We start from the raw sequence: 26,497 nt of genomic DNA, 5'->3' as shown, positions 1-26,497 counted from the left end.
AGTGAGGCTGGAGGTGCTGGGCTGAACCCAGTGAGGTTGGAGGTGCTGGGTTGGATCCAGTGAGATAGGATATGCTGGGCTGGAACCAATTGAGGCTTCAGGTGTGGAACTGGACCCAGTAAGATACAAGATGCTGGGCTGGTCCCAGTAGAGTTAGAGGTGCTGGGCTTGGCCCAGTGAGGCTGTAGTTGCTAGGCTGGACCCAGAGCGATAGGAGTAGCTGGACAGAACCCAGTAAGGCACGAGGTGCTGGGCTGGACCCAGTGAGGCACTAGACAGACCATCAGAATCAAGAGTCTGTAGCCAGATACGTAGCAGGAAGTGACAATGTTTAGGCATCTTCCTGTACAAAGGTCGAGACCTTTATACCAGCACCTTTGCTGTGATTGGTGCAGAATTGACTCCAGGTGGAAGAGGGGTTTTGATTGGGCTAGACTACTTTATGCCCAACATCCAAGCTGGCTGTTGAGGAGTCCGTAATCCTGATGTCGTCTTCCAGCACCCCCTCCTGGTGAATGCTTGTGAATGGATGGAGCCCAGCGGCAGGGACCCACCTGACAAACAGCGTCCGGCGGTAGCAGCACAGGCACTGAGCAGCCTCCCCCCTCCCCACTGCCCAACTCCCTGCAATGGGGGAGGGGGGGCGGGACCCAGACTCTTCCAGCAGACAGGGGCCTAGGTAAAAAGTACCCTCACCCCCCGCCCCTCTTGAGGCCACTGCTTATACTACACTACCTCACCCATCACCTAGCAGTACAGTGACCACCAACCGACACAGAGAACATCACAGTGACTGCCATATAGTATAATACATAGAACACCACAGAGACCACCAGATAATGCAGAGAGCATTAGTGACTTTCATAAAATACAACAACCAGGTAATGCAAAGAGCTTAACAATAACCATAATAAGATGTAATTCAGAGAACATCAGTGACTGCTATATAATTAAAAAAATACAGATATGTCCTCAAACATCTTTGCTGCATTCACACCAAACATCCCCTCATGACATCCCAGGGCTTGTTAGAAACTTATAACATCTGTCACTTTCTTTGTCAAAAAAACCCCCATCTTAATCACAATTAAGGACAAGACAGTGCTGATTAACCTTTCCAATGGGCAGGGCCGGTGCAAGTGATGTCAGTGTCCCAGACAGGGGCCGGAGTCGCGCCCCGCCGCTCACCCGCTCCACAAGGGGGGGGTGTGGCCACCTCCGACCCGGTCCAAAGTGGGATGTGGGGGATATGTGCAGATGCCGTTCACCGACCTGGCTCCACTGGGGGAGGGGGGCTCCAAAGTGCTGCTCTCCAGTGGCCGGCGCCTACAGGCAAGTGCCTAAAGCTGCCTAGTGGTGGTGCCGGCCCTGCCAATGGGAGACTGAGAGGTTTCAAAGGGTGTGGTACAGGGGTCCGACAGTCGGGATCCCAACAGTCATTAGCCCGACGTCGGGTAAATGCCTGTCAGGATCCCGACTGTCGGGATCCTGTCCAGCACCCGTTTCAAATAAGTAGGATTTCATTCCAGGCTGTAAAGCAGAACCCAGGTAAGAGCCATGAGAATGCAAGACTCCCTGATGCAGCAAAGGCTGGGCTGGACCTATTTCTTCATAAATTGCAGAAAAAGTTAATATTGGCTACAATGGGCATTATTCTGATCGGAGCGGCCAAACGTGCGTACGTTCGCCATTACCGCACGCTAGCCGTACGCGGCCGTTAGGGTTAAGTCCACCCACAAATCAGCCGCTTACGTACGGGCAGAAATACCGTAGAAGGGGAGTGGCGTACAAATGAGCGTACGGCAACGTACGCGGACGGGCCAGCCCTTGCACTCCGACAACAGGCGTACAACTGAGCGTACGGCGCCGTGTACGGCCGTCTTTCCTCCGTCTCCCCACCGACTTCTTGCGGAGATCTGAGCGTACGCCAGTTTGCACGGACGGGTCCCTATTGTTTTCAATGGAAAACTCAGCTTATGTCACCGCTCGTGAGAGTGAGCGTACGTCCGTGCACGCTGGCATACCCTTCACATATATGGACCTGCAAATCTTGCCTCTCAACTACTAATCTGACAATTGATTAATTAATCTATTTGTTATTCAATTATTGTTTTCTATTAACTCAATTGTCTACCTTAATAAAGACCTAATAAAACTACATTTGAACCCACATTACATGTATATTTGTTATGTTCTAATGTGGCATTTTAATCACTATCTATGTGTCCCCATATTGCTGTTACTTTTAAATCAAGTTATGTTGGTGTTTCTGTATATGTACTAAATTATGTCCGTAATTAGTTTGTCCAAAATGTGTAACATGTATACCTACCCTGATGTTATGTGTGATGTTTTAATCGAACAACATTAAACATTCATGCATTTTCACTATGTGTTATTTTACTCAAAAACACACACATTCACACATCAATCATTACCCCTTACCTCAAATGACAAGTATAACTTACAGTACACATCTGTATGTACCTACCCTTACACGCCCTCTAACATATTTATTATTAAAAACACAGGCAATTTCGAACTGTAATCAAACTTTTATTTTATCCAAAAATAAAAAGGGGGGGGGGATAAATAAAAAATTAAAGGCGGGCCTCCAGAAGGCCAAAAAGGAGCTGGAGGTACACGAGGGTCAGCATGATCTCCCGTATTAGGGCTGCCACCTCCTCCTGCTGCTGTTCAGTGTCTGTAATGAAGGGATAAAACAAAAAATTAATATATAACTAACACAAATGTTTGTTGTATTTGTACATAATAAAAAGTTCTGAGTTATGTGTGAAGGGCACATACATTTAGAAACTACATTGAAGATGGGTCTGCTGTAAACACAGTACTAAAAAATAATATGTTAACACACACATACTGTACATAGTAAATAACATTAATTCAATTACTCCTTCATCAATGAATGTATGCTGTATCCCAATTGTTACTTTGGTTTTGGGGGACTGTCCTCTAACCTCACAATTAGCCTGTGCTATTTAAGGGTTATGACATTGTTGTGGCTTAAGCACTCCTTAGTATTTTAAATTTAGGACATTGCTGTACAAATTATAGGCCTACAGCTATGTTTGTAAAGCATGCATCCGCATGGCCTCACACACTATTACCAAAACAATCTCTACATTTAAGTTGCACCAGTGGCAGATTAAGCCTTTGGGGCCCGGGGTACTTTAGAGCGGGGGGCCCCCTTGCACTTGTCATTACTGGCCGCACACTGCATGGGCGAATATTATACTGTCAAAACATAGAGTAAAGGCAGAATAAACTTGGTCAATGGTTACCTGCAGGGGATATATATATATATATATATATATATATATATATATATATATATATATATATATATAGACAGGGGGTTGGCGGCACTCGGAATAATAATAGACCCCATATATATATATATATATATATACACACACCACATGAAAAGCCTGTGTTTGTCCCTCTGCCCCTTACTCTGGAGGAGACCTCACAGTCCTAGTGCTGCCTCTGATTAAAAACCCTCCTATGACTAAGCTGCTGCTGCTGTTCTCCATGGACCTGAGAAGCATGTAATGAGCTCCACCAATCAGAGCTCAGCACAAACTTCTCAGCCTCTGTCCTCTGGTGCAAAGTGTCATGGGACTTAGTCAACTCCCAGAAATGCACTGCACACTTGTGCAATCAGTGTGCCTTGGCTCCCGATGCTCAGCACCATAAATCATTGTCACATTGGCAGATAGGTGAAGCTGCAGCACTACCCCACCCATGCACAAAACATTTAGCTAAAAAAAAAAAAACATAACTTAAACATTTTATTTTTAAAAAATACATGACAACCACAGGGGGCCCCTAGCTAGAGGGGGGCCCAGGGGCACTGACCCCTTGCGCCTCCATTATAATCCGGCCCTGTGTTGCACATCATGCTGGGAACTGGAGTTACCCAACACCTGGAGCCACATAACTACCACACCACTAATGTCGGATATCTCATTGGATGTACTGTTATGTTAATTATTCAAGGGGTGAGGCATGGCCACACTCAAAAAAAACACCAAGGGGAGCCTTGTTCCTGGAGAAGGACAGGACACACCTCATGGTCGGCTTGCAGTGATATGTTGCAACTAATGTTGATGTTGGATACACATATGTGGTTGTTGTGATTGTTTATGTGTAGAAATGTGTAGGTCAACATTAGACACATTATTTACTTACGGCTACTTGAGCCATCCTGGTTGCCGCTGGTTGGCTGTGCAGTGGTTGGGGGGGTCAGGAGCAAGGTGGATGGTCCTCGAGTTTGGCCCGAGGTAGTGGGTGTGAGTGGGGAGTGGAGAGGTTTGGGGGTGGGTGGTGGAGAGGTGTAGGGGGGTAGGAAATGGGGTGGGGAGGGGGGGGTGGGGGTTGTGGAGGTGGTGGGTGTTGTGGAGGGGGTGGGGGTTGTGGAGGGGGAAGGGGATGGGGAAATGGTGTGGGTCCAAACTGCACCCATTGTCTCCAGTGTTGGGGAGGGGGTGTGGGTTGGGGAGGGGGTTGTGGAGGGGGTGGGGGTTGTGGAGGGGGTGGGGGTTGTGGAGGGGGAAGGGGATGGGGAAATGGTGTGGGTCCAAACTGCACCCAGTGTCTCCTCTTCTTCCTCCTCCTCTTCTTCCTCCTCCTCTTCTTCCTCCTCCTCCTCTTCCTCCTCCTCTTTCTTCTCCTCCTCCTCCTCCTCTTCCTCCTCCTCTTCTTCCTCCTCCTCCTCTTCCTCCTCCTCTTTCTTCTCCTCCTCCTCCTCTTCCTCCTCCTCTTCTTCCTCCTCCTCCTCTTCCTCCTCCAGGGCTGCCTGGTCCCGGGCTGCCTGCTCCCGGGCTGCCTGCTCCCGGGCTTCCATACGTGCCCTTGCCCGTGCTGAAATGTTCATGTTGATGGCATAGAAATCGAAGATTGGGTTTCATAAAAAAGGGGGAAAGAAAAATTCACATTAGTCATGCTCATAACCTTCAAAATTATCATTGCTGTGATATTTCAGACATTTATCATGCAAACTATTTGATATCCTACACCCAAAAACTGATCAACTACTTAAACCCCCCCCTATACACCCCCTATACACCCCCATATACCCCCCATATACACCCCCATATACACCCCCATACACCCATATACACCCCCATATACACCCCATATACACCCATATACACCCCCATATACACCCCATATACCCCCCATATACACCCCCATATACACCCCCATACACCCATATACACCCATATACACCCCCATATACACCCCATATACCCCCCATATACCCCCCATATACACCCCCATATACACCCCCATACACCCATATACACCCATATACACCCCCATATACACCCCATATACCCCCCATATACACCCCCATACGCCCATATACACCCATATACACCCATATACACCCCCATATACACCCCATATACCCCCCATATACACCCCCATATACACCCCATATACCCCCCATATACACCCCCATACTCAGGAACATATTTATAAAAAGTACACAAAACATTGCTAAAAAACGCTGACATACTAGTAATCAAAACTTACATCAGGCAATATGGCGGCGAAGGCTGCTGAGAAGAACCGGCTGCCGCCGGCGCAGGTCTGACCAGCGCCGCTCAACCTGCCCCAGGCTTCTGCGGACGCCGGTCGTAGAGAAGATCAGGCGGCGGGCAGCAGTATACGCCCGCCGCTTGTCGGCATTGCTAACATATGGGCCCCTGGGCCCCAGGTGACGGTCCATAACGTCGACCAGGGCCAACAGCTCAGGGGTGGAAAATGGCCTAGCTCTGTTGGAAGTCATATTGGCAATGGCGCAGTTATTAATTGCAGGTACATATATCACTTTTGGTGCTTGCTGATTGGTGTAAAAAATTGTTTGTTTGGTATTAACTTTATTAATCCCTCTTACAGTAACAAACTGGATGCGAATAGAAACTTACGCGGACCGTTCCGATATACACACACCACAACCAACAGCATAAATTCAATGAAGAGAGAAGTACTGTATTTACAGTGTGCGGAAAATAATACACGCAACCCTCTACTTATAACTACGCTGCTTAAAGGGGGCACGATGCACCGATATGCATGGAGAGGAGTACTGTATATACAGTAGGCGCAAAATAATACACGCAACCCTCTACTTATAACTACGCTGCCTAAAGGGCCACAATGCAACATGTTGCTGTATGACAATTTCATACACATTACATATGTAAGGAAAGCATTATAACGTGATGTTTTGAAATGTGACTCACAAAGCATACACGAACTCCAACAGATACCAGCTGACAACACTCGTCATTGGAATGACAGGTGCCCACATTTCACGATGTAGCACAATGCTCCACAACCTGTGTATGTGCATATACAGGTGTTTGATCAGGTGCGTTGAGACCTGCGTAATTTAAGCGGGAATTATCGGCGGGAAATATCGGCGTAAATTTGCATCTATATTGCGTGGAAAAATATACGCCCCCTTGTTCATGGCGGGAAATTAACATATAAATATTCAGTCAGATGCAGGCCACAATTGCTGCAAACATGTCTGACTCTGACGATTCAGCAGCAGAGGACGCTCTGCAGAGAGCTACAGCACAATCCCTGCTTGATGCACTGAACAAGAGGGAACAGGAGCGGAGAAGGAGGGCCCAAGAGAGGAGTAGCCTGCAAGATCAAGCGGGCCCCTCAGTAACAGGCCCTGGTGAACCTCCACCAGCTCCACAAGGGCCAAGCAACCAGCCAGAACAAGAGGTTGCATCTCTCCAAACAGGTGTGACCCAGCAGGTGCATGGTGAGAGAACTGGGGCCACCAGAAAACGTGCTGCAACATCTAGGGTGATGACTGAGCAGGATACCACCACCAGAAAGAGAAACCCTGCATTTGTAGAGGCCGAAATGCGAATTCTAGTGCCCAGGGCACGCGAATGGATTGAATTGGCAACCAGGAAGCCGGGTGCCAGTGCAAGGCGAAACCTTTGGGACAGGATCACAGAGGAAGTGAACCAGGTGTCACCAGTGGTCAGAACTTGGGACGCGGTGAAGAAAAGGTTAGTGTGTTTGTCAGGGCAATTTTTCAGCAGTCTCCAGCAGTAACTGAGGCCCTTATTCTAGTTCACTCTTTCTGGACAAATATTTCTTAGATGGACAAAACCATGTGCACTGCAGGTGAGGCAGGTGTTACTTGTGCAGAGATAATCAGATTTGGGTGGGGTTTTACACCTGCCTCACCTGCAGTGCACATGGTTTTGTCCATCAAAGAAATATTTGGGCAGAAAGAGTGAACTAGAATAAGGGCCTCAGTTCCTGCTGGAGACTGCTGAAAAATTGCCCTGGTCTTTGTCCCCCTGATAATGTCATATGTGTGTACATATGTTACATGTATGTTTTGAGACTAATAGAAAGGTGTGTTTGTAGATAGTGCTACACTTCAATGTCACATGTGAACACAACCATGTCTAATAACCCACATTGATATATGAAACATGCACCATTGGTGTGATGTGAGGCTATGGGCACAGTTCTGCTCATGTGAAGTATGTGATGGGACAAGAGAAAGTGTGTTTTTGAAAGAGTTGTTGTAACATGTTCCATATGATGCTACTGAAACAAGAATGAGCAAACTGTGCACATGTAGCTGGTGAGAAACTACACATCCCAGTATGCCATTCCATAGTTAAATTACTCCATAATAACCACATTGTCAAGCTATGGTGGAATGTGTAGTTTCACACCAGGTGGAGGTGCCTAATTTGGCCATGGATGATGTCATTTCTGCATAGTGATGTATGTATGTGCATTTAGTGGCCTAATGAATGAGATGAGACACTGAAATGCCTCCTAATTGAGACATGAATGTGTGTGTGGGACACATATGGCAAAAAAACATAAGATCACCCACACTAGGAAATGTCACGTAGCTAGGGGTACCACCTAGTCCCTTTAATTCCGGACACATATTAATTACACAGGTTCTGTGGCTGCCTGACTTCAAGACTCCACTTCACCTAATTTTAAACTGCCACAGAACCTGTGTAAGTAACATGTGTCCGGAATTAAAGGGACTAGGTGGTAAGCCTACACGTAGCACAGTGGTGCACATATCTCATGGTGATATTTGTATTTTTAAACTTGTAGGTGGACTGACTTCAAAAGTGCACTGAAGAGGAAGATGACTGACCGGTACAACCACAGCATGTCCACCGGGAGAGGTCCTATGCCTGACCATTTGGAGTATACCCCCCTGGAGCTGGACTCCTGTGACGTGATCGATGTGGGGGAGATCAGGGGGATCTCCAATATGGACAGTGAGCTCCCGGCGGAGGTCTTTGCTGCTGCTTTTGATGGTAAGTCACAGTAATGCATTGTATTTAGAAAGATATTTTTTATTGCGTATGTGATGGTGACATTGTTTTCAATTCTTATCCTAGCAGAAGCAGAAAGCCAGGATGTACCGGCAGCATCTTCCTCTGCAGAGCCACAGGTGGAGCAAGTGGTCCAGCCTCCACCAAGACGTCGCCCCCAGCCCCAGCCACAGGAGACATGGAATGAGAGCCTGTTGGTGACGCTGGACAGGATCGAGCAGCAAGGGGTGGATGCTGCGATCCGTCAGCAGCAGGTGGCGGATTTTCTGGCGGAGTGGAAGGCCACAAACCAGCTGCAGGTTGAGGCCTTGAACCGCATTAATGAAACTCTGGCGGCTGGCATGCTAAGCATTGGCCAACACCTCAGCCGCCAGAATGAACTTCTTGCGGAGCAGCTGTCCACCGCCAGGTCCCTAAGGGACAATCCCCCATCTGCTGCCCCACCCCAAGCTGCTCCATAAACCTTCCACCTCGGCTGACCCTCCTGTGTCGACTAGGGGAAGACGCCGAAAGCCAGCTGAGCCAAAGGCCCCTGTCCCCAAGGCCCCATCTAAAAGGGGCAAAAAAGGGCCCAAATGAGACCTGGTTCACTTCCTCTGTGGTTGGAGGCCAAAGGTTTTAATTGCACTGGACATCCGCTTCCTGAGTTGGCCATCGATCCATTTGCGTGCCATGGGCATGAAAGTTCGTATTTTGACCTCTACAAATGCAGGATTTTTTTTTTTGGTGGTGTGTATCTTGCTTAGTATTCACCCTGGTTGTTGCAGTACGTATTCTGGTGTCCCCATTTCTTTCACCATTGCATTTGCAGGGTAACACATGTTTGGAGATATGCAACCTCTTGTTCTGGCTGTTTTATTATTTGTGTGTCTATTTTATTTGTTTATTTGATTTCTCACATTAAAGTGTCAAGCTGTGATGCTGAACAGCAAATAAATTTATTTTACAAATTAAATCTAAATTGTGGTATGTGTCATTTCTTGTGTGAAACAAATACTAGATTTATGTGTACTTACTGACCAGGGTATTTTTGAACATTTGTTGAAGTGTGGTCGAAGTTTCCCATGTGTAACCCTCTCCATGGCCATTCCCATGTTCCTATCCAACTTTTCCCTGCTAATTAGTTTGTGTCAGCACATGTGCAGAGCAACTTAATAGGTGAGAAAGCAGTTTGTGTGCAGGTGAGGTAGCTCCTACAGTAGTAGGTAAAAGCAGGTCCAGAACAATGCTTTCCTCATGGAGTGGGTGAGGCAGACAAACAAGGGTGAAAAGGTACATTTGTGTAGGAATGCATATGTGTCCTCCCTAAAAAAAGATGTGTGAATGGGCCAAACATGATAAATTAGCTTGTGAACAAACATGCATAACTTTTTAAATATATATGATTTGACAGTGTCATAAGCAGATGTAGGAATCCTTTGTTAGAGAGATGAGAGTGCAATAATGTGATTGGTGGCATCTTACATCCAGAGTGTAGTCAAATCCAAATCATAGCAGATGAGATAGTGGTACAGGTCATTATTTTGGGTACTATACAAAGATTGTGTGCAAAATAGTGGTCATGGGCTTAAAACATTGCTGAAACATCCTTTGTAGGTGTTAGATGTGGTTTATGTTATTGTATCCTAAATACAAAACCTATGTTAGTATTAGAGTGAATACGTTGACACATGTCGACTTGTGTAGATTGAGTGTGCTACTGCGTAAAGTCTATGAAAGCACGTAGTGAATGTGTCTAACTGTTTAGCAAATACCTACCTTAGCGTATAAAAAGATTCTTACCTTAAATTAAACAAACCTTTAATGTGGAGAAGTATAGAAACATAAGCTTCCAATGTGTTTGCGTGCTGTATGTGTGGCTTGCAGGCAGTGAAATCATGGTTTGGAGTTAATAGACTGCAGCATTGCTTATTACATTCAGGTGTATGTGTTTGAGTAGTAATCAGCGTTAATTAGCCAACTCAGGCGCACGCTGGCATGCGGTATCTGTAGGGGTGGTTTGAGCTGGCGGTTGGCGGCCGCCTGTTTGGTGTCCGAAATGAACGGTGCCTTAGTCGATCGTGCGGTAGTAGCACCGCTCATTTTTGGTGCACACCCCCGTGTACGCCCATATTTACGCCCATTTTCCCTCATTATTTCGGCCGCTCCCATCAACACGCCCCTATGCCGCCCCATTACCCGTACACTCGCGTACAGGTTTTTTCGCACGTTGAGACACCGGCCGTAAGCGTTGTGGAGTGTTAGCGCCGGCGCATTAGCGTATCTGCACATGCGCAGATCGTGAAAAACCCCGGGACGTACGCGTACGGCCCGGACGCTCCAATCAGAATAAGGCCCTAAATGTGTAAGAATGCACAATGCATAACAGCTTGTTGCTTATAGGGCTGAGTAGCCGCACGCTGGTCAGAGAATCCATACTGACCCCTGTCCAAAACCATACTGCTGAGCTGGGAGGTGGGGGGGTGTGACAACATTCCCCCCTCAACTGTTTTAAAGCCTTTTTAAATTATTCCCGCTAAGGGGGCATGGCCACATGATTAGATCACAGCCCCAAAATTTTATAGGGGCCTGGCATACCTAACAGCAGGCCTGCTCATGAGCAGGACCCTCTCTCATTTGCTTTCTTAGAGTAGCTCTCTACACTGTACCTAATATGCTAATAAAGGATTTTAGATAAAATATAAGACCGAGAGATCCCTCTCTATCAAACCGTTCACCTCTTTGTATCGTTCACCTCTTTGTATCATAGAATTTGCTGTTATTTTGAAAACATTTTTACTTTGAGAAACTTTGAGAAAAATGGAGTAATATTGCCATATATTAGCTCACCGAGAGCCATATTATTTATTTATTTATCTAAAAGTGTTTTCCTCCGATGCAGCTGCTCTCTGTTAGATACCGCACTCACGCTGTTGCGATGTTACATCAAATCAATGCCTATGAAGATCACGGCTGCATCGTGATAGATCTCTGCTGCCGGGACGATGGGGAAGTTTTTCATCTATTTCAGCTTCACAATCTGCGCCAATCCGGAAAAGCTTTGGATGAGGTATTGTATTATATTATGCTGCAGATATAGTCTATCATGCTTGTGGAAGAAAACTGACCCATAAACCAAAGGAGATCTGCACAACAACAGCCAAACAGATAATACTGGGGTCAGTCCAGTTCCCCGCAAAGGGTGCGAGGTGCGTTACTGCAGTGTGCAGATGCCGGTAATGGCACCAAAACTCACACCCCTCTTGGGTCCTTTTAGTGCTCCACTCAAATATTTTTTATCACAGCCGTATGGGGCTGCAAACAGAAATACACAAGTCAGCGATACCGTAAGTGCGACATAGCGCCAGACTTACTCGTAACCAAAAAAAAACATTGCGGGGAGAAGGGCTGACCCCTATATGTTTCTAGCTTCATCTATATGGCTACGCATTATAAGCATCTTTAGGTTAAAAACAGATGGAGCCGGCCTAATTCTTGTAGTGGCCGGCTCTCGCCAGGGGCGCACGCACACGAGACACTCTCGCGCGCCCTGTGGCTACGGTGATTTCTCTGCTGCCCTCCGCCTCTCCCGTTGCCTCCCTCGATGCCCCTCGCCAGTCCCCCGTCCGGAAACTGGGATGCGCGTGCGTGCCGTGCGTCCAGTCAGATGGAGCGCCTCTGCGCCGGTGATCACCAGCGTAGGCATGCTGGTAATCCCCGGGCACGGACCAGGGGCGCTCTATCTGTACATCCATTTTCTTAAACCCTGACTTTAGTCTCTGTATCAGAATATAGGTATTCTACTGACCAATCAAAAGAAATGCTCTTGGATCATAAGATATTGAATATAGAAAATCATTTATATGAATCAGAAGGGGTAGGAGTTGTTAGGTCGATAGTGTATAGGTTGATAGTCAAAAAGTTAACCACTATTGGTTGACAATTAAAAGGTTAACACATTAAAAAGGACAACATGTAGTAGGTCGACATAGTCTGAAGGCTGACACAAGCAACAAGTTAACATAAAAAGGTCGACATGGATAACGGTCGACATGAGTTTAACTTTTTGGTGTCTATGTCGACATACATCGGTGCACTCGCCTTGCATTTGCTTTTTGTCGACCAATAGTAGTCAACCTTTTGACTGGACCTGGACACTGTCGACCTAATGACCACATCCCATCAGATTAATTCTCAATATAAAAACCATTATGATACTAGAATAATAAGAATCATAATTATGAAAAAAAGGGAACGTGGAACGCAATTATGGCAGTGATTCCCTTCAGGAATACTTGGCTCAGCCGCTGCAGGAGTCCTGATCTCAGACCTTTTTGAAAGTTGATAGGTTCGGTAACATGCACTCCTGGTTCAGGCTCACAGCATGTGCACGGAGCACGTTAGCCTGGAATGATAACTAAGCACAGTCATCCAGCAATCTCTTAAAGCCTGAGAAGACAGAATATAATCTGACAGCATGAGAGGATTCCAGAAGATGAGCCATCCCTAAGGAGTCCTGTTACTGTGGGGGAGATGTATCAAGTCCTCAGAAAGAGAAAAAGTGATTGCTCAAAGGAACCCTTCAGCTTATAAAGTGGCCTACACATGGGGAGATGAGCGTTCTGCGTGATGCTAGATGGCTCAGCACACAGCGATCTGTCAGAGAGAACACTGGTCCTGACCACGGCTATTAACTTGAGTTATCCAGCGCACTGGATATTGATCGCCGGGCCACACATCGCTATTGCTATGTCCCCTACACACGGAGCGATGTAGGTCGCTAGGTGTACAGTGTTATAGGCCCTATAAGAAGTCAATTTACTAAAAATTTAAAAAATCAAGAGGTAATGAGCCCCATCTAGGAAATAACAGAAGCTGATTGTTGCCTTGGACAACTGCAATACTTTATCTCTCCCCAAGGCTTGATATATCTGCCCTTTATTAGCAGAGTGTTATCGGGACAAAAGCCATAGGCAGGCTAGATGAAGGGTGGCTTCATCTGTACAAGCACTAAGGGGGTTATTCTAGTCCATTCTTTCTGACAAAATCCTTCTTAGATGGACAAAACCTTGTGCACTGCAGGTGGGGCAGATGTAACTTGTGCAGAGAGAATTAGATTTGGGTGGGGTTTTTCTTCAAAGTGAGATCTATATTGAAGTGTAAAATCATGCAGTCAGTATTTTCCCTGCACAGAAACAAAATAACTCACCCAAATCTAATTCTCTCTGCACATGTTACATCTGCCCCCCTGCAGTGCACATGGTTTTGTCCATCTAAGAAGGATTTTGTCAGAAAGAATGAACTAGAATAAACCCCTAAGTCATGGACACAGAGAACATGGCATCTTCATGCTCTGTGTATGTACATTTCCATGTTGTGGTTTAGAGATCCTTTAAGCTATTTATGCAGCACTGATGTCTTATTCCAGTGGTTCTCAAACTCCTCCCTCAGGACCCCACACGCTGCACGTTTTCCAGGCCACCCGACAGGTGCACTCTGACTGGCTCATTTTAAAACATCCACAGGAGGAGCTAATTATTTTCCCTTGTGATTCTGTGAGGAGACCTGCAAAACATACCCTGGGCGAAATGTAATAGGGTGGGATTTTTTAGACTTTTATGATTTTTGGTCAAAATCGGCCAAAATCGCAATTTTTCTAAAAATCGCACATGTAATAGAGTGCGATTCGCGGGAAAAATCGCATTTTTTCCTGTGAATTCGCACATTTAAAAGATGCGATTTTCAGTCACACTGAAAATCGCATCCAGATGTTTTCCCATAGGAAACTATAGAACTCGCATATGTAATAGGATGCAAGTTCTATAGTCGCATATGGGATATTACCAAAAAGCGCAAAAAAAATAGACCAGCTTCTTGCTGGCGATTTTTACAGAAACATGCACAGATCATTGAGATCTGTGCATGCTTCTGTTGTAAAAAAAATAGTTAAAACAAAAAAATAAAAAGAAAAAACGGCGTGCGGTCCCCCCTAATCATAACCAGCCCCGGGCTCAAAAAGCCGGTGCTGGTATAATAAAATCAAAGGAACAATCAAGTTGGGGTTCCCTGGATTTTATAAAACCAGCACCTGGCTCAAGGTCCGGCGCTGGTTCCCAAAATACGGGGGACAAAATGTCTAGGGGTCCCCCATATTTTAAGAACCAGCACCAGACCCAACCAGCCAGCAGGGTAATGCCACAGCCGGGGGACACTTATTATATAAGGTCCCGCGGCCAAAGCATTAACCCCCTGGCTGGTCAGCATGGGCAGGGGTCCTGGGGAAGTGGGGACCCCCCCAAAGAAGGGGTCCCCCCCCTCCAGGACTTACCAGCCTATGCTGAAAGTCCGGGGCTGTCCCCGATACCCCTGGGCGGTGGGCATCGGGCTGATGTAAAGTGTAAAAAAAAGAATATAAACTATTGTTTTCTACTGTAGAACTATGAGTCCCAGCAAGCGTACCCCGCATGCTGGGACTTGGAGAACCACAAGTCCCAGCATGCGGGGCATTAAAGGGCCCGCTGGCACTTGTAGTTCTACAGTACAAAAAATAGTTAAATAAAACACACTGACACCCTGAAAAATAAAAGTTTAATACATCCATAACACAAACATACTGATACTTACCTACCTTGAGCCCGTAGGTCGGTCCCTGGGTCCGGGCTCCGGGGCTCCAGGGCAGAAGAGTCCGGTTCCAGGGCCTTGGTCCTGGTTCCGGGGCTGGTTCGGGCTCCAGGGCTGAAGAGTCCGGTTCCGGGGCCTTGGTCCTGGTTCCGGGGCTGGTCCGGGCTCCAGGGCTGAAGAGTCCGGTTCCGGGGCCTTGGTCCTGGTTCCGGGGCTGGTCCGGGGTTCCGGGGCTCCTGGGCTGAAGAATCCGGTGTCCAGGATCCGAAGTAGTCCACAGGGGTACCTGAGGAAGGAAATCCTACTCACCTGGTCCCCGGCGACGACCCCGGCATCTTCAGCTCCAGGCGCGCTGCTCCCGGCTGCTGTGGTACCCGCTCACAGACTGGAGAGGCGCAGAGATTTTCATCTTCCGTGCCTTTCCTCCGGATGATTCTATTGGCCGCCTAGCGGCCAATCAGGAGACGACTTTCTCAGCTCCTGATTGGCCGCTAGGCGGCCAATGAAATCATTCTGAGGAGAGGCGCGGAAGATGAAACATCTCTGCGCCTCTCCAGTCCGTGAGCGGGTACCACAGCAGCCGGGAGCAGCGCGCCTGGAGCTGAAGATGCCGGGGTCGTCGCCGGGGACCAGGTGAGTAGGATTTCCTTCCTCAGATACCCCTGTGGACTACTTCGGATCCTGGACACCGGATACTTCAGCCCAGGAGCCCCGGAACCCCGGACCAGCCCCGGAACCAGGACCAAGGCCCCGGAACCGGACTCTTCTGCCCTGGAGCCCGGACCAGCCCCGGAACCAGGACCAAGGCCCCGGAACCAGACTCTTCTGCCCTGGAGCCCCGGAGCCCGGACCCAGGATCCAGGGACCGACCTACGGGCTCAAGGTAGGTAAGTATCAGTATGTGTGGGCTGTGTATGTATTAAACTTTTATTTTTCAGGGTGTCAGTGTGTTTTATTTAACTATTTTTTTTACTGTAGAACTACAAGTGCCAGCGGGCCCTTTAAACTTGTGGTTCTCCAAGTCCCAGCATGCGGGGTAGGCTTGCTGGGACTCATAGTTCTACAGTAGAAAACAATAGTTTGTATTCTTTTTTTTACACTTTACATCAGCCCGATGCCCACCGCCCAGGGGCATCGGGGACAGCCCCGGACTTTCAGCATGGGCTGGTAAGTCCTGGAGGGGGGGGACCCCTTCTTTGGGGGGGTACCCACTTCCCCAGGACCCCTGCCCATGCTGACCAGCCAGGGGGTTAATGCTTTGGCCGCGGGACCTTATATAATAAGTGTCCCCCGGCTGTGGCATTACCCTGCTGGCTGGTTGGGTCTGGTGCTGGTTCTTAAAATACGGGGGACCCCTAGTCATTTTGTCCCCCGTATTTTGGGAACCAGCGCCGGACCTTGAGCCTGGTGCTGGCTTTATAAAATCCAGGGAACCCCAACTTGATTGTTCCTTTGATTTTATTATACCAGCACCGGCTTTTTGAGCCCGGGGCTGGTTATGCTTAGGAGGGGGACCGCACGCCGTTTTTTTTTCTTTTTTTTTTTTTAACAACACAGCGCACTGTACTGAAAATGTGCCGATTTTCAGGACTGAAAATCGCACATTTTCAGGACTAAAAAAGCGCCCGAAATCGCACCATATCGCACTTTTTTGCCGCAAATTCGCATCTCATTACATATGCGAATTCGCAGCAAAAAATGCGATTTTTAAAGGTGCGATTTGGTGCGATTTTTTTCTTCCGAAAAAAATCGCACCCTATTAAATTTCGCCCCCTGTGTGGGGTCCTGAGGACCGACTTTGAGAACCTGTGTCTTGTTCTAAAGTAAACTGTATTTATTATTTAACAGGTCTGTAATTTGGTAGCAAAGTCCATTCCTCGCAGATTCGTGCTTCCTCTGAATGTAACCAGTGAGACGCCACAAGGAATAAACCTCAATCCTCTCACTTATACAGCAGCCACTGCGGTGATGAGGCCGGATGGGACGGTAAGTTCTCATGTGGAGTTTTATGGCAGTGTCAGGAATTTAGGTCCTGATTCTGGTTCACTTGCAAAAGCAAATTCTCTCTCTAATGGACAAAACCATGTGCACTGCAGGTGGGGCAGATGTAACATGTGCAGAGAGAGTTAGATTTGGGTGCGGTTTGTACTTCAAACTGACATCTATATTGCAGTGTAAAAATAAAGCAGCCGGTATTTACTCTGCACAGAAACTAAATAACGCCCAAATCTAAAGGTGCCCATACACTGGTGCGATATGGCCTTCTGCGATGAATCTCATGAAAACTGGCACATCGCAGGTGGTGTTGGTGCGATTGCGATGCGAGGCGTGTTCCCGTGTGCCAGATCTCACTGGTTTCCACAAAGACTTGTTGCAGCCTGTTCAGCCCTAATAGGATCGCATGAGATACATTGGCATATATTCAATGCCGTGGGCGAGCGGTGACTGCGAGCAGGACTTTTTGCTCGCAGTCACCGCTCACCCTGTCAGTATTCAATGACCCCCCCTCATACGCAAATTCCCCCTCGCTCAGTTTTTTGAGCGAGGGAGAATTGGCGAATGTGCCTCCAAAAGCTGCGAGAGCCGAGGCTAATTACAGCGAGTTTGCTGCACTAGCCTCGGCTCTCGCAGTTTAGGGGAATCCTCGCAGTTCTGTGACGGCGAGGATTCCCCCGGAACGTTGCATAGTGCGAGTGGCCGGCGTGGGGGTTAAACTGGAATGAGAGACAGATACATTTACATTGAATCATCAGCACCATTTCCCAGCATGTTACCAAGTATAGTATCTCTTACTAACTGCTTTGGGGCTCATCTACATTTGTATATAAATAATTTTAAAAGATTCATCTCAGATGTAGCAGTACACACCCACGCTTCTAGGTGCCACGTTCACAATCTCTTTTCACAATCTCTCCATATATGGAACTAGGCACGCCCTGTGGGAGGAGCATGACACGCCCACTCAGTGGGGCGGTTTGCAAAATTCTACTACCAACTATAATCTCCTTGAAACTAGTTTTTAAAAGTAGGCAAGTATGAGGTGGACGCTTTTTGTACTTTTATTTTTGCTTACTGGAATAACTTTTAAAACATTGTATTAAAATGTACTTTGGCAATGGCATAAATGTGTGTATATATATATATATATATATATATATATAGAAGTCACAAGGTAGCAGACTAACTGTTTAAGCTTAGCTAGTCATTTAATTTTTGTGGCTAACCCAACCCCCCCCCCCCCAAAAAAAAAAATATTGGGCAAATATTAAGTATCACCCGAATGTATTAGGAGGGGACGCAGAATAAATCTCCACTCCCTACTGCAATCCCTCCTGCACTGCCGCCGGCCGCATCCCCCCTATGGGGTACGCAAAGCTGCCCAATGCATCAGTATCAGGCAGCATCGTTTCGGGTTACAAACCTCACTGCCGCCAGGGAGGTTAGCGCTGTCCATGCAAGTGCAGACCCCCCCGACAACCAACTAAACACATGGCAGGGATGAGCTCCTTTCAGAACCCTGTCCCTGCGTGTGCAGTATAATACATCCCCGCAATCACACTCTGCTCAGACCCCATTCTATATGCCATCCATAATAAATGGGCCCTATGGTCATTATGCTTCTCTAGGTGTGGTGCACTCATGAAAACCTATGTGAAGAGGAATCATTTGAGGAGATTGGAAGTCTGGACTTTCCAGCAATCTACTATGCCAAGTACAACACCAAGAAATACCGCTATTTCTATGGATGTGGGTTCCAGCATCTTGTAGGGACCTGTCTTGTCAAAGTGGACATTGTAACCAAAGGTCTAAAGGTAAGTCAGTTATAGGTTTTACAGTATCTTCTTCACATGACTTCATATACTGTGATGTGATCCGCTTCAGTAAATTGCCCCAATTGTTTGATATTCATATAGCAAAACACTAGGGGTTATTCAGCATGGATTTCTAATTGGAGAATTTGCAAAATGAGCCGTTACTGATTGGCTGTGCATGCGTGGCGTTTGCATTGCGCGTGCATGGGGGGGAATTAGCGACTGACAATGCGAACGAATCACAATGCAGCCGCAGTTTGACAGGAAGCAGATGAATCAAGCTGTTTTCTGGGTGTGTCAGAGAAACACAGGGGTGCCCAGGGCTTTTTAGGGTGGATCTGTGACGGTAGCGCTGACCATTCTCAGTCACAGATTAGTGGAAGACTCAGAGTTACTCACATGTTCCGGGAATTGCAGATAGACTTTGGCGGTTATTCGTCCATTCACAATTCTATGGCAGTTTGCAAGGGGCAATTATCCTTTACTTCTAGGCGGTGGATCTTTGCTCGCAGTCCACTGCATTTTCTCTAGTGATCCAAGCTGAATTAGGCCCACTGTGTGGTAACAACTACAAATCCACAGTGCAGAACAAGTCACTCCTAATATTGTACATGGTATGCGGACTAAGGGGCTGTTGCAATCCAAATTTGGCCCCAGCCATGTTACAGGTAGGAGTGTTGGATGGGTTACCTGAGGACGCTGTTCTGGGGAATAACTTGGTACCTGAACTGGCCAGTTAATCTGTGTGGATACATAGCCGCAGATCAGTCTAGATGCTATGGAATTTGGTATCTACATTTACCGTAGCATCATGTGTAACTACATGTACACTTCATTTACTTTTGTCTTCTCTGTCTGCAATTATTCCTATTCTGTAAGTAAAATGGGTACTTGTTTCCTAGCACGGCGCCCGTCGTGGGTGATCGCATACCTTAACTTAAGGTATGTGATGGACACGACCGACACGATTTTTTGGGTATTTTTAGCCTTTTCCCCGACAATGGTAAAAATCGTGTCCATCGCGTTCATCGTATACCTTAAGTTAAGGTCCCGACGCGACCGACCCGATTTAACATTGAATGGATTGTATTCAATGTTAAATTCCTATGTAAAATCGGGTCCGTCGTATGCCATTGTAATGGCATACGACGCGACCGACGCAATGGACCCGATTTTACATAGGGAACAATGTTAAATGGCCCGACGGACCCGATTTTTGATTGTATACCCACCCTGATGGGTAATTACTATGTTAAATGCCCCCCATTGTTAACGTCACCCCACAATCAACGCCAACCCGAAGCATGGCGAGCGCAGCGAGCCCGCGAGGGGCGTCGGTACGCGTCCTACGACCTTTTCATACCCCCATTATCCACGTCGGCGTGGAGTTGATTTTATATAGTGTGGCGAGCGCAGCGAGCCACCGAGCCAGAAGCGTGGCGAGCGGACGCGTAATACCTGTGAAGTAATGCGCGTCCGCTCGCCGCGCTTGGGGATAGGTGGTTCGCTGCGTTCGCCACACTATATAAAATCAACTCCACGCCGACATGGATAGTGGGGGTATGGAAAGGTCGGAGGACGCGTACCTCCGCCCCTCGCGGGCTCGCTCCGCTCGCCACGCTTTGGGTTGGCGTTGATCGTGGGGTGGCGTTAACAATGGGGGGCCATTTGACCCATCAGGGTGGGTATACAATGAAAATTGGGGTCTGGGGGGCATTTAACATTGGATCCAATGTAAAAATCGGGTCGGTCGCGTCGCATCACATCGCATGCGATTTGGTCGGCATGCGATGCGACTGACCCGATTTTTCCGACCCGATGCCTACGATTAAAATCATTGGCGCGGTGCTAGGAAACAAGTACCGTAAAATGTAGGATGGTACTGTAAATGCCGATTTTCACTTTGTGGTGACCATAAACAGTATATTGTTAATGTCAGTATTATTTTGTTTTAAAGGTTTGGCAAGAAGATGGTTTCTACCCCTCGGAGCCAGTGTTTGTCCCCAGCCCAGATTCCTGTGAAGAAGATGATGGTGTGATTCTTTCAGCTGTTGTCTCTCCCCACCAAGTAGGTTCCCAATTACAGTAGCTTATATGAGCAAGCTAGCATGACGATTGCCATTACGGATATTACTAAGCTCAGTGGCATAGCTACCATGCAGCAGACCCTGTGGCAGCTTGGGGGAGCAGCGCCAGCGGGGTCTGTGGTGGGCGCCGGGGCACTGACATTAGGCTGCCGCTGGCCAAGCTTATATCCTGTGGGGCACATTGTGTTAGGGAATTGTTGCTACCTGAGAGACTTGTCAGAATTAATTAGACTGCTGTAGCTTGTGGATTCTACTATACAGCTTAGTCTGGCTCACTGCTGGTAAAAATAAATCCTCCAGACATGGGCTAGCTGGCAACGTTCATCCGAGGTGGCAAGTCCAGAGCAGTGGCGTAACTATCAATTTTGCTCCCCCCCTGCCAAAAAGTTTGTGGCGCCCCCCCCCCTCCAGCCTCCTCTCCGGCATGGTTCCCCAGCGTGTGACGTGATAACGTCACACGCATAACTGAGAAGCTTAAGCAGGAGAGAGGAAGAGAGACCAGCTCCGACGCATCCCAGGCCGCCCCAGCACGCCATCTGCCTGCCCATCCTGTACACAGTAGCCAATAGTCGGCTCTGTGTACAGTCAATTGAATCAGTGGGGGAATTTGTCATCTCTGCCATGGCCCCACCCGCCCTGCGGATGACTGGCCTCCAGTGCTCAGCCAGTGGGCAGCGGCAGGCAGCAGCATGTCAGTGCGTCGTGTGGGTGCCGGTGCCCACACAGACCCTGTTGCTCCCCCAAATGGTTGCTGGGGCTGCCTTACAGTAGTTACGCCACTGGTCCAGAGCACTGTAACAATACTGTCTGATACTACCCCAAATATAAGCCACAAAAGTGCACTTATTGTTTTTTAGTAACATTTGCATGATTTCCATCGCCATGCAATAGTATGGTGACAGCAAAATCCTTACATGTTTGCAGAAACTGTACAGTGAATTTATTTTGTTATTTGGTACATACCGATGCTCAAAAAGCACAGATCAATGATCTCCGCAGGAGTCACACTGCACAATGTGATCTGTTTCTCTAATGTCGCTCGCAGTGCTCTGAAATCTGCCGGACAATTGACATAATCCTGCCGTTTAGGACTGCATTCCCCAAAAAATGGGGAAGTGTTGGTCCCATTTTCCGGTGTGTAAGATGTCTGATGTTCATGCAGTTGATTTGATGCTGTCAGAAAGAAAACCCACCCTATGTAAATTTGCAATAGAATTGCGAATGGATTGCAAATCTATATGCAATTCATGAACCATCGAATGATTTTCATAGACTGCAAATGTGAGTAAGCCTGACCCTTCCACCACTGTGCACCAGAGACATGCTGATTTAGGCCTTCACATACCCTCTTTTAAAATACTTGGGCACTTTTTTCGGACACACCGGAAAATGGCAGGTTACCACCCCCAAATGCCGACTTCCTGTCAGTCAAGCTCCAGCTGCTTTAGGTTTACAAACTATATGCAATTTCTCTCTCTATTTGGGCTTTCTCCCTCTGTCTTTTGACATGTTGTGACTGCGGGGAGAGAAGCGGGCAGCCACGGGTAGGTCCATGTATGGGTGCAACCATACTACCTTGGTTCAGCTGATTGGCCCAGTTACTGGTGCAGCCATATGGTCCTCCAGCACCAATCACATGTTGTGGATAGATTCAATGCCGGTCTCTGGTTACAGGAAGTTACCTGAACAACAATGCCTCCTGTTATGTGTCTAGCTTCTGGCGTTCAGTCTCTGCTTTTTGCCTGTCACCAAATCAGCTACCAGCTACCTCTGGGTTCACCCCTGTCTCTGTACTCACTACCAGTTACCACTGGGTCCAGCCCAGCCTCAGTACCAGCAACCACTGGCTCCAACCCAACTTCTGTACTATCTACAACTGGGTCAAGCACAGCCTCAGTACCAGCTACCAACTTCCACTGGTTCTAGCTCAGCCTCTGTACCAGCTACCACTGGGCCCAGCCCAGTCTCTTAAAAAGCTACCAGTTATGACTGGGTCCAGTCCAGCCTCAGTACCAGCTACCACTGGGTTCTAGCTGAGTCTCTGTACCAGCTAGCACTGCGTCCATCCCAGCCTCTGTACCACCTACCAGCTAACACTGGGTCCAGCCCAGCCATTGTTCCGGCTGCCACTGGGTCTGGTCTAGCTACCACTATCAGTTATCACTGAGTCCAGCTCAGTAATACCCCTTTTATACCAAAACGCCGGGTCGCACCCGGCTTTTTTAGACCCAGGTTCAAGCCGGGTGCGACCCGGCGTTTAGTGCCATTTACACCGGACGGACAGCCCGACCCGCACCCGCGCCCGCCCCCCCCGGAGCTTGGAGATGACAGCGCGATGTCATCTCCAAGCGCCAATCACCGCCGCGCGCCGCCGCCGGAACGCTGCTGGGGGCAGCCCAGCACTAAGGTAAGCTGCTAGGCTGCCCCCAGTCCCCGCGCACACTCCCCCCGCCGTCGCACAGGAGGTGAATGGATGCCGCACACAGGCATCCGTTCACCTCCCTCCCCCGCCGCCGCTGCTGCTGCTGCTGTCTGCAGGGTATAGCAGACAGCAGTGCCGGCTGTCAGTGTCAGGCTGACAACCCGTCCAACCTGCGGACGCTGCGGTCCGCAGGTTGGACGTTCCCCATTCATGTAAATGGGAGCCGGGTCATCCGACCCGGCGTTCCCATTTACACCGCCCTCTACCCAGGTCCTAGCCGTGTTCTACCCAGGTCAGGACCTGGGTAGAAGTCCCGTGTAAAGGGACACGGCGTTAGGGATTTACACCGCCGAAGATCCGGGTCTGACCCGCCGCTGACCCGGATTTTTCGGCGGTGTAAAAGGGGTATAACTGAAACCAGCTTAGAACAACGTAATGACTGCCATAGGAATGTAGTGAATTAAACATCCAAGGCTGTGTGTACCTAAGGAAGCATGTGACTCGGATCCAATAAGGAAGCAGGGGAGGGCAGAGTTAGCTGGTATAATAGGGACAGGGAAGTAGGAGTCTTCCTCTTTTCCCTGTGGAATTTCCCCTGGATGGTCCTGGTGAGTGCTGCTCCCTTTCACTTTTATAATAGGCCTACTTAGTTGCTTTATTTATTTGCATAGATTACAGGCTCATAGATAGTAGATTTAGTCACATAAATTAGATTTAAGGTAGCAGAAATAGGAGGATAGGTAGAGTGTATTCGGTTGCCTGCTGTAACTCACAGCCACCTGGCCTCAGAGTGGGCTGTTTTTCCTGCCTCTGACTGCCACTGCCCATACATTGCCAGCATGTCCCGGGTCCCAGCTGCCCAACTCCCGTCGCGGCCGCAGCAATCTGTCCGCCCGCCCGTGCGCTTTACAGAGGACGGCGGGATGGAGAACAGCGCTGCGGCTATTCACGTGTCAGCTCCCCTTACCTTGTCTCCCGCTCAGCGGCCTAGGAGATCGGCGGCTGCGGGCGCAAACAGGGCCGCGGTCTCCCGGTCACCAGCGGTGCCGGGATCAGGGGGAGAGCTGGCTAATGATCAGCTTCAGGGGGTCGGCAGCAGGAGGATCAGGGCTGCAGCAGCGGGGCGCCGCATGACACAGTTCCGGTCAGGCCGGGAGGACGGACTCCGTCCCCAGTCACAATGGAACCGAAAGGGGGTGGGCGCCCAGCAGAGAGGCACACCCGGCGCTTCCGCTGCTTGCAAAACAAAAACCATGGGCAGCAGCTTATCGCACTGCAGCCGGGTCAGGGACCCTGCCGGCGGCCGTGAGGGGGAGACGGGCAGCAGGGCACCTAATACTGGGGGAGGCATCAAAATGGGGAAGCAGCAGAGTTAGCCCAGGGCGTAGGGGTTCTAGGGCAGGTGCCCGTAAAAGCCAGCAGGAGTTAGGGGCAGGGGAACACTCTAGGTCCCCTTCTAGGTCTGGCAGTGATTCTAGAGCACCATTCCCAGCCCCCACCTTTGACCCCTCCATACTCTCTGCTTTCTTTAACTCAATGGCAGGGGCTTTAGTATCACTGATGGAGGGAGCAACAGGGGGGGGGGGGCTAGGAAGGATAGAAGTAGAACCACAGGCACAGGGAGGAGAAGCAGTACAGGGGCACCCGTGCGGGGAAGGAATTTAAAAGCCATGCCCCCTGTAAGAGACAGCCAGGAGAGGGTAGGGCCGCAAGGCGTTAACACGGGCGGCCATGCTCCGAGGTCAAGACGGGACCAGGGGTATGGCCGCCAGTCCCCCGTGGGGTGCTTACATCTCTCCACAGATGATTGCTCGACAGAGGAAACTGAGCAGGAGGCTGAAAGCGGCATGTAGGGGGCTGAAGAGGTCGAGGACGCATGGACAGAGCGCTTAATCTTAACAGGTGAGGATTCTCCCAGGCATAAAGGGGGTCTATGCGAAGTTCTTCCCCTGAAAGCCGCTCTTCATTGTCCTCGTCTTCCTCCTCAGGGGGGTCAGAGGCAGGCAGCACAGCAAGGGCCCGCAAACGCCCGCCCGGGTGGGGGTTTCCTGGGACCAGGACCCCCGCTTTGGCGGGAAAGAACGGAAGATTAATTGATTTAGGTCTTCATTAAGCGATGATTATGCATCACATTGGTTGTTTTCGGAGCGCTCATCTTTCATTGACTATAGGCCTGCGCTGGATCACCCGCTCGGGGACAGCGACACCACCCGGTCGGGTGGGCAGTCAATGAAGTAGGTGGAGCCATGCCGCTTGTTGTTTAGGAAATATGCCATTACTTATGTCAGTCGTGGGGTGGAGCTTAGATCACTAGCCGTTCTTTCTGGGCCACCATTATTTAAGGAATCATAGTACAATCAATTAGCTTAAAGGCCCTTATTCTGATCGGTGCGGAAATTCCCGCATGCGGACGGACCGCCGATGTTGATCGTCTGCGCATGTGCAGAGGTCACTCTGCGCATGTGCAGGCGATTTCGCCGCACGGATTCTTTATACGCCGCACAGGGGGCGTAGAGGGGCGTGAGGGGCTACTTAGCCTCATTACCCTATGCATACGCCCCCCGTTTCATGGGCGTTCCCATGCAAACGCGGGGCGTATGCATGGTAATGAGGCCGTGACGCGTGGGTACGGGGCGGGCATCTGACATCGCCGGATGTTAGCTGCCCGCCCCTATACATGATTTCACACGGACAAGTGTCCGTGTGGTCTTGTGTTGCGGGACCTGGTGGAGCGTGCGGCCCTGCATTCGATGTTCGGCGACCATCGAATGCAGGGGCTGCTCCCACCATGGAGGAGGCGTATCCCCGTACAATTTCATGCGGATCGCCACATATCCGCATACGGACGGCAGGTGGCGATCCGTATGGAAGGCGGGGATTCGCCTGCACGGTTGCGGCCGCATATTCTGATCGGGCCGCACCGATCAGAATAAGGGCCAAAGTGTTTTAAATAAAGTCAGCTAACAATTTCTGCCAAACCCTAGTCTCTGAGTCGTTATTTCAGGTTTATATAAGTAAGTTGTAAAATGTGAAAATGTATACATGCACAAGGTCACACATCAGATGCTAGGATGTTTATAGGTAATCAGTTCATACTCAGTCCTGAGAATCTAGCTCTTGTCCGGGCCAAGCCTTTACCACCTAGCTCTTCTACTTATGAGAACGAATCATACCCCTTTCAGACCGCACTTTTTA

General features: G+C 48.8%; 1 protein-coding gene across 1 annotated transcript in view; it reads left to right on the top strand.

Moving 5' to 3' along the window:
- Positions 1-26,497, top strand: part of LOC146042917 (carotenoid-cleaving dioxygenase, mitochondrial-like) — a 95,515-nt gene that overhangs the window by 63,243 nt on the left and 5,775 nt on the right. Inside the window, exons 8-11 of the mRNA XM_083163201.1 lie at positions 11,263-11,430; positions 16,830-16,967; positions 18,608-18,793; positions 20,751-20,861. Coding sequence (XP_083019327.1) covers positions 11,263-11,430; positions 16,830-16,967; positions 18,608-18,793; positions 20,751-20,861 — 603 coding nt within the window. The remainder of the gene's footprint in view (positions 1-11,262; positions 11,431-16,829; positions 16,968-18,607; positions 18,794-20,750; positions 20,862-26,497) is intronic.

This window comes from Crinia signifera, chromosome 19 (assembly GCF_055691185.1).
Source record: "Crinia signifera chromosome 19, ASM5569118v1, whole genome shotgun sequence".
Lineage (NCBI taxonomy): Eukaryota > Metazoa > Chordata > Amphibia > Anura > Myobatrachidae > Crinia > Crinia signifera.
The sequence above is the reverse complement of the archived record's forward strand: the minus strand, read 5'-3'. Positions and strand labels throughout refer to the sequence as shown.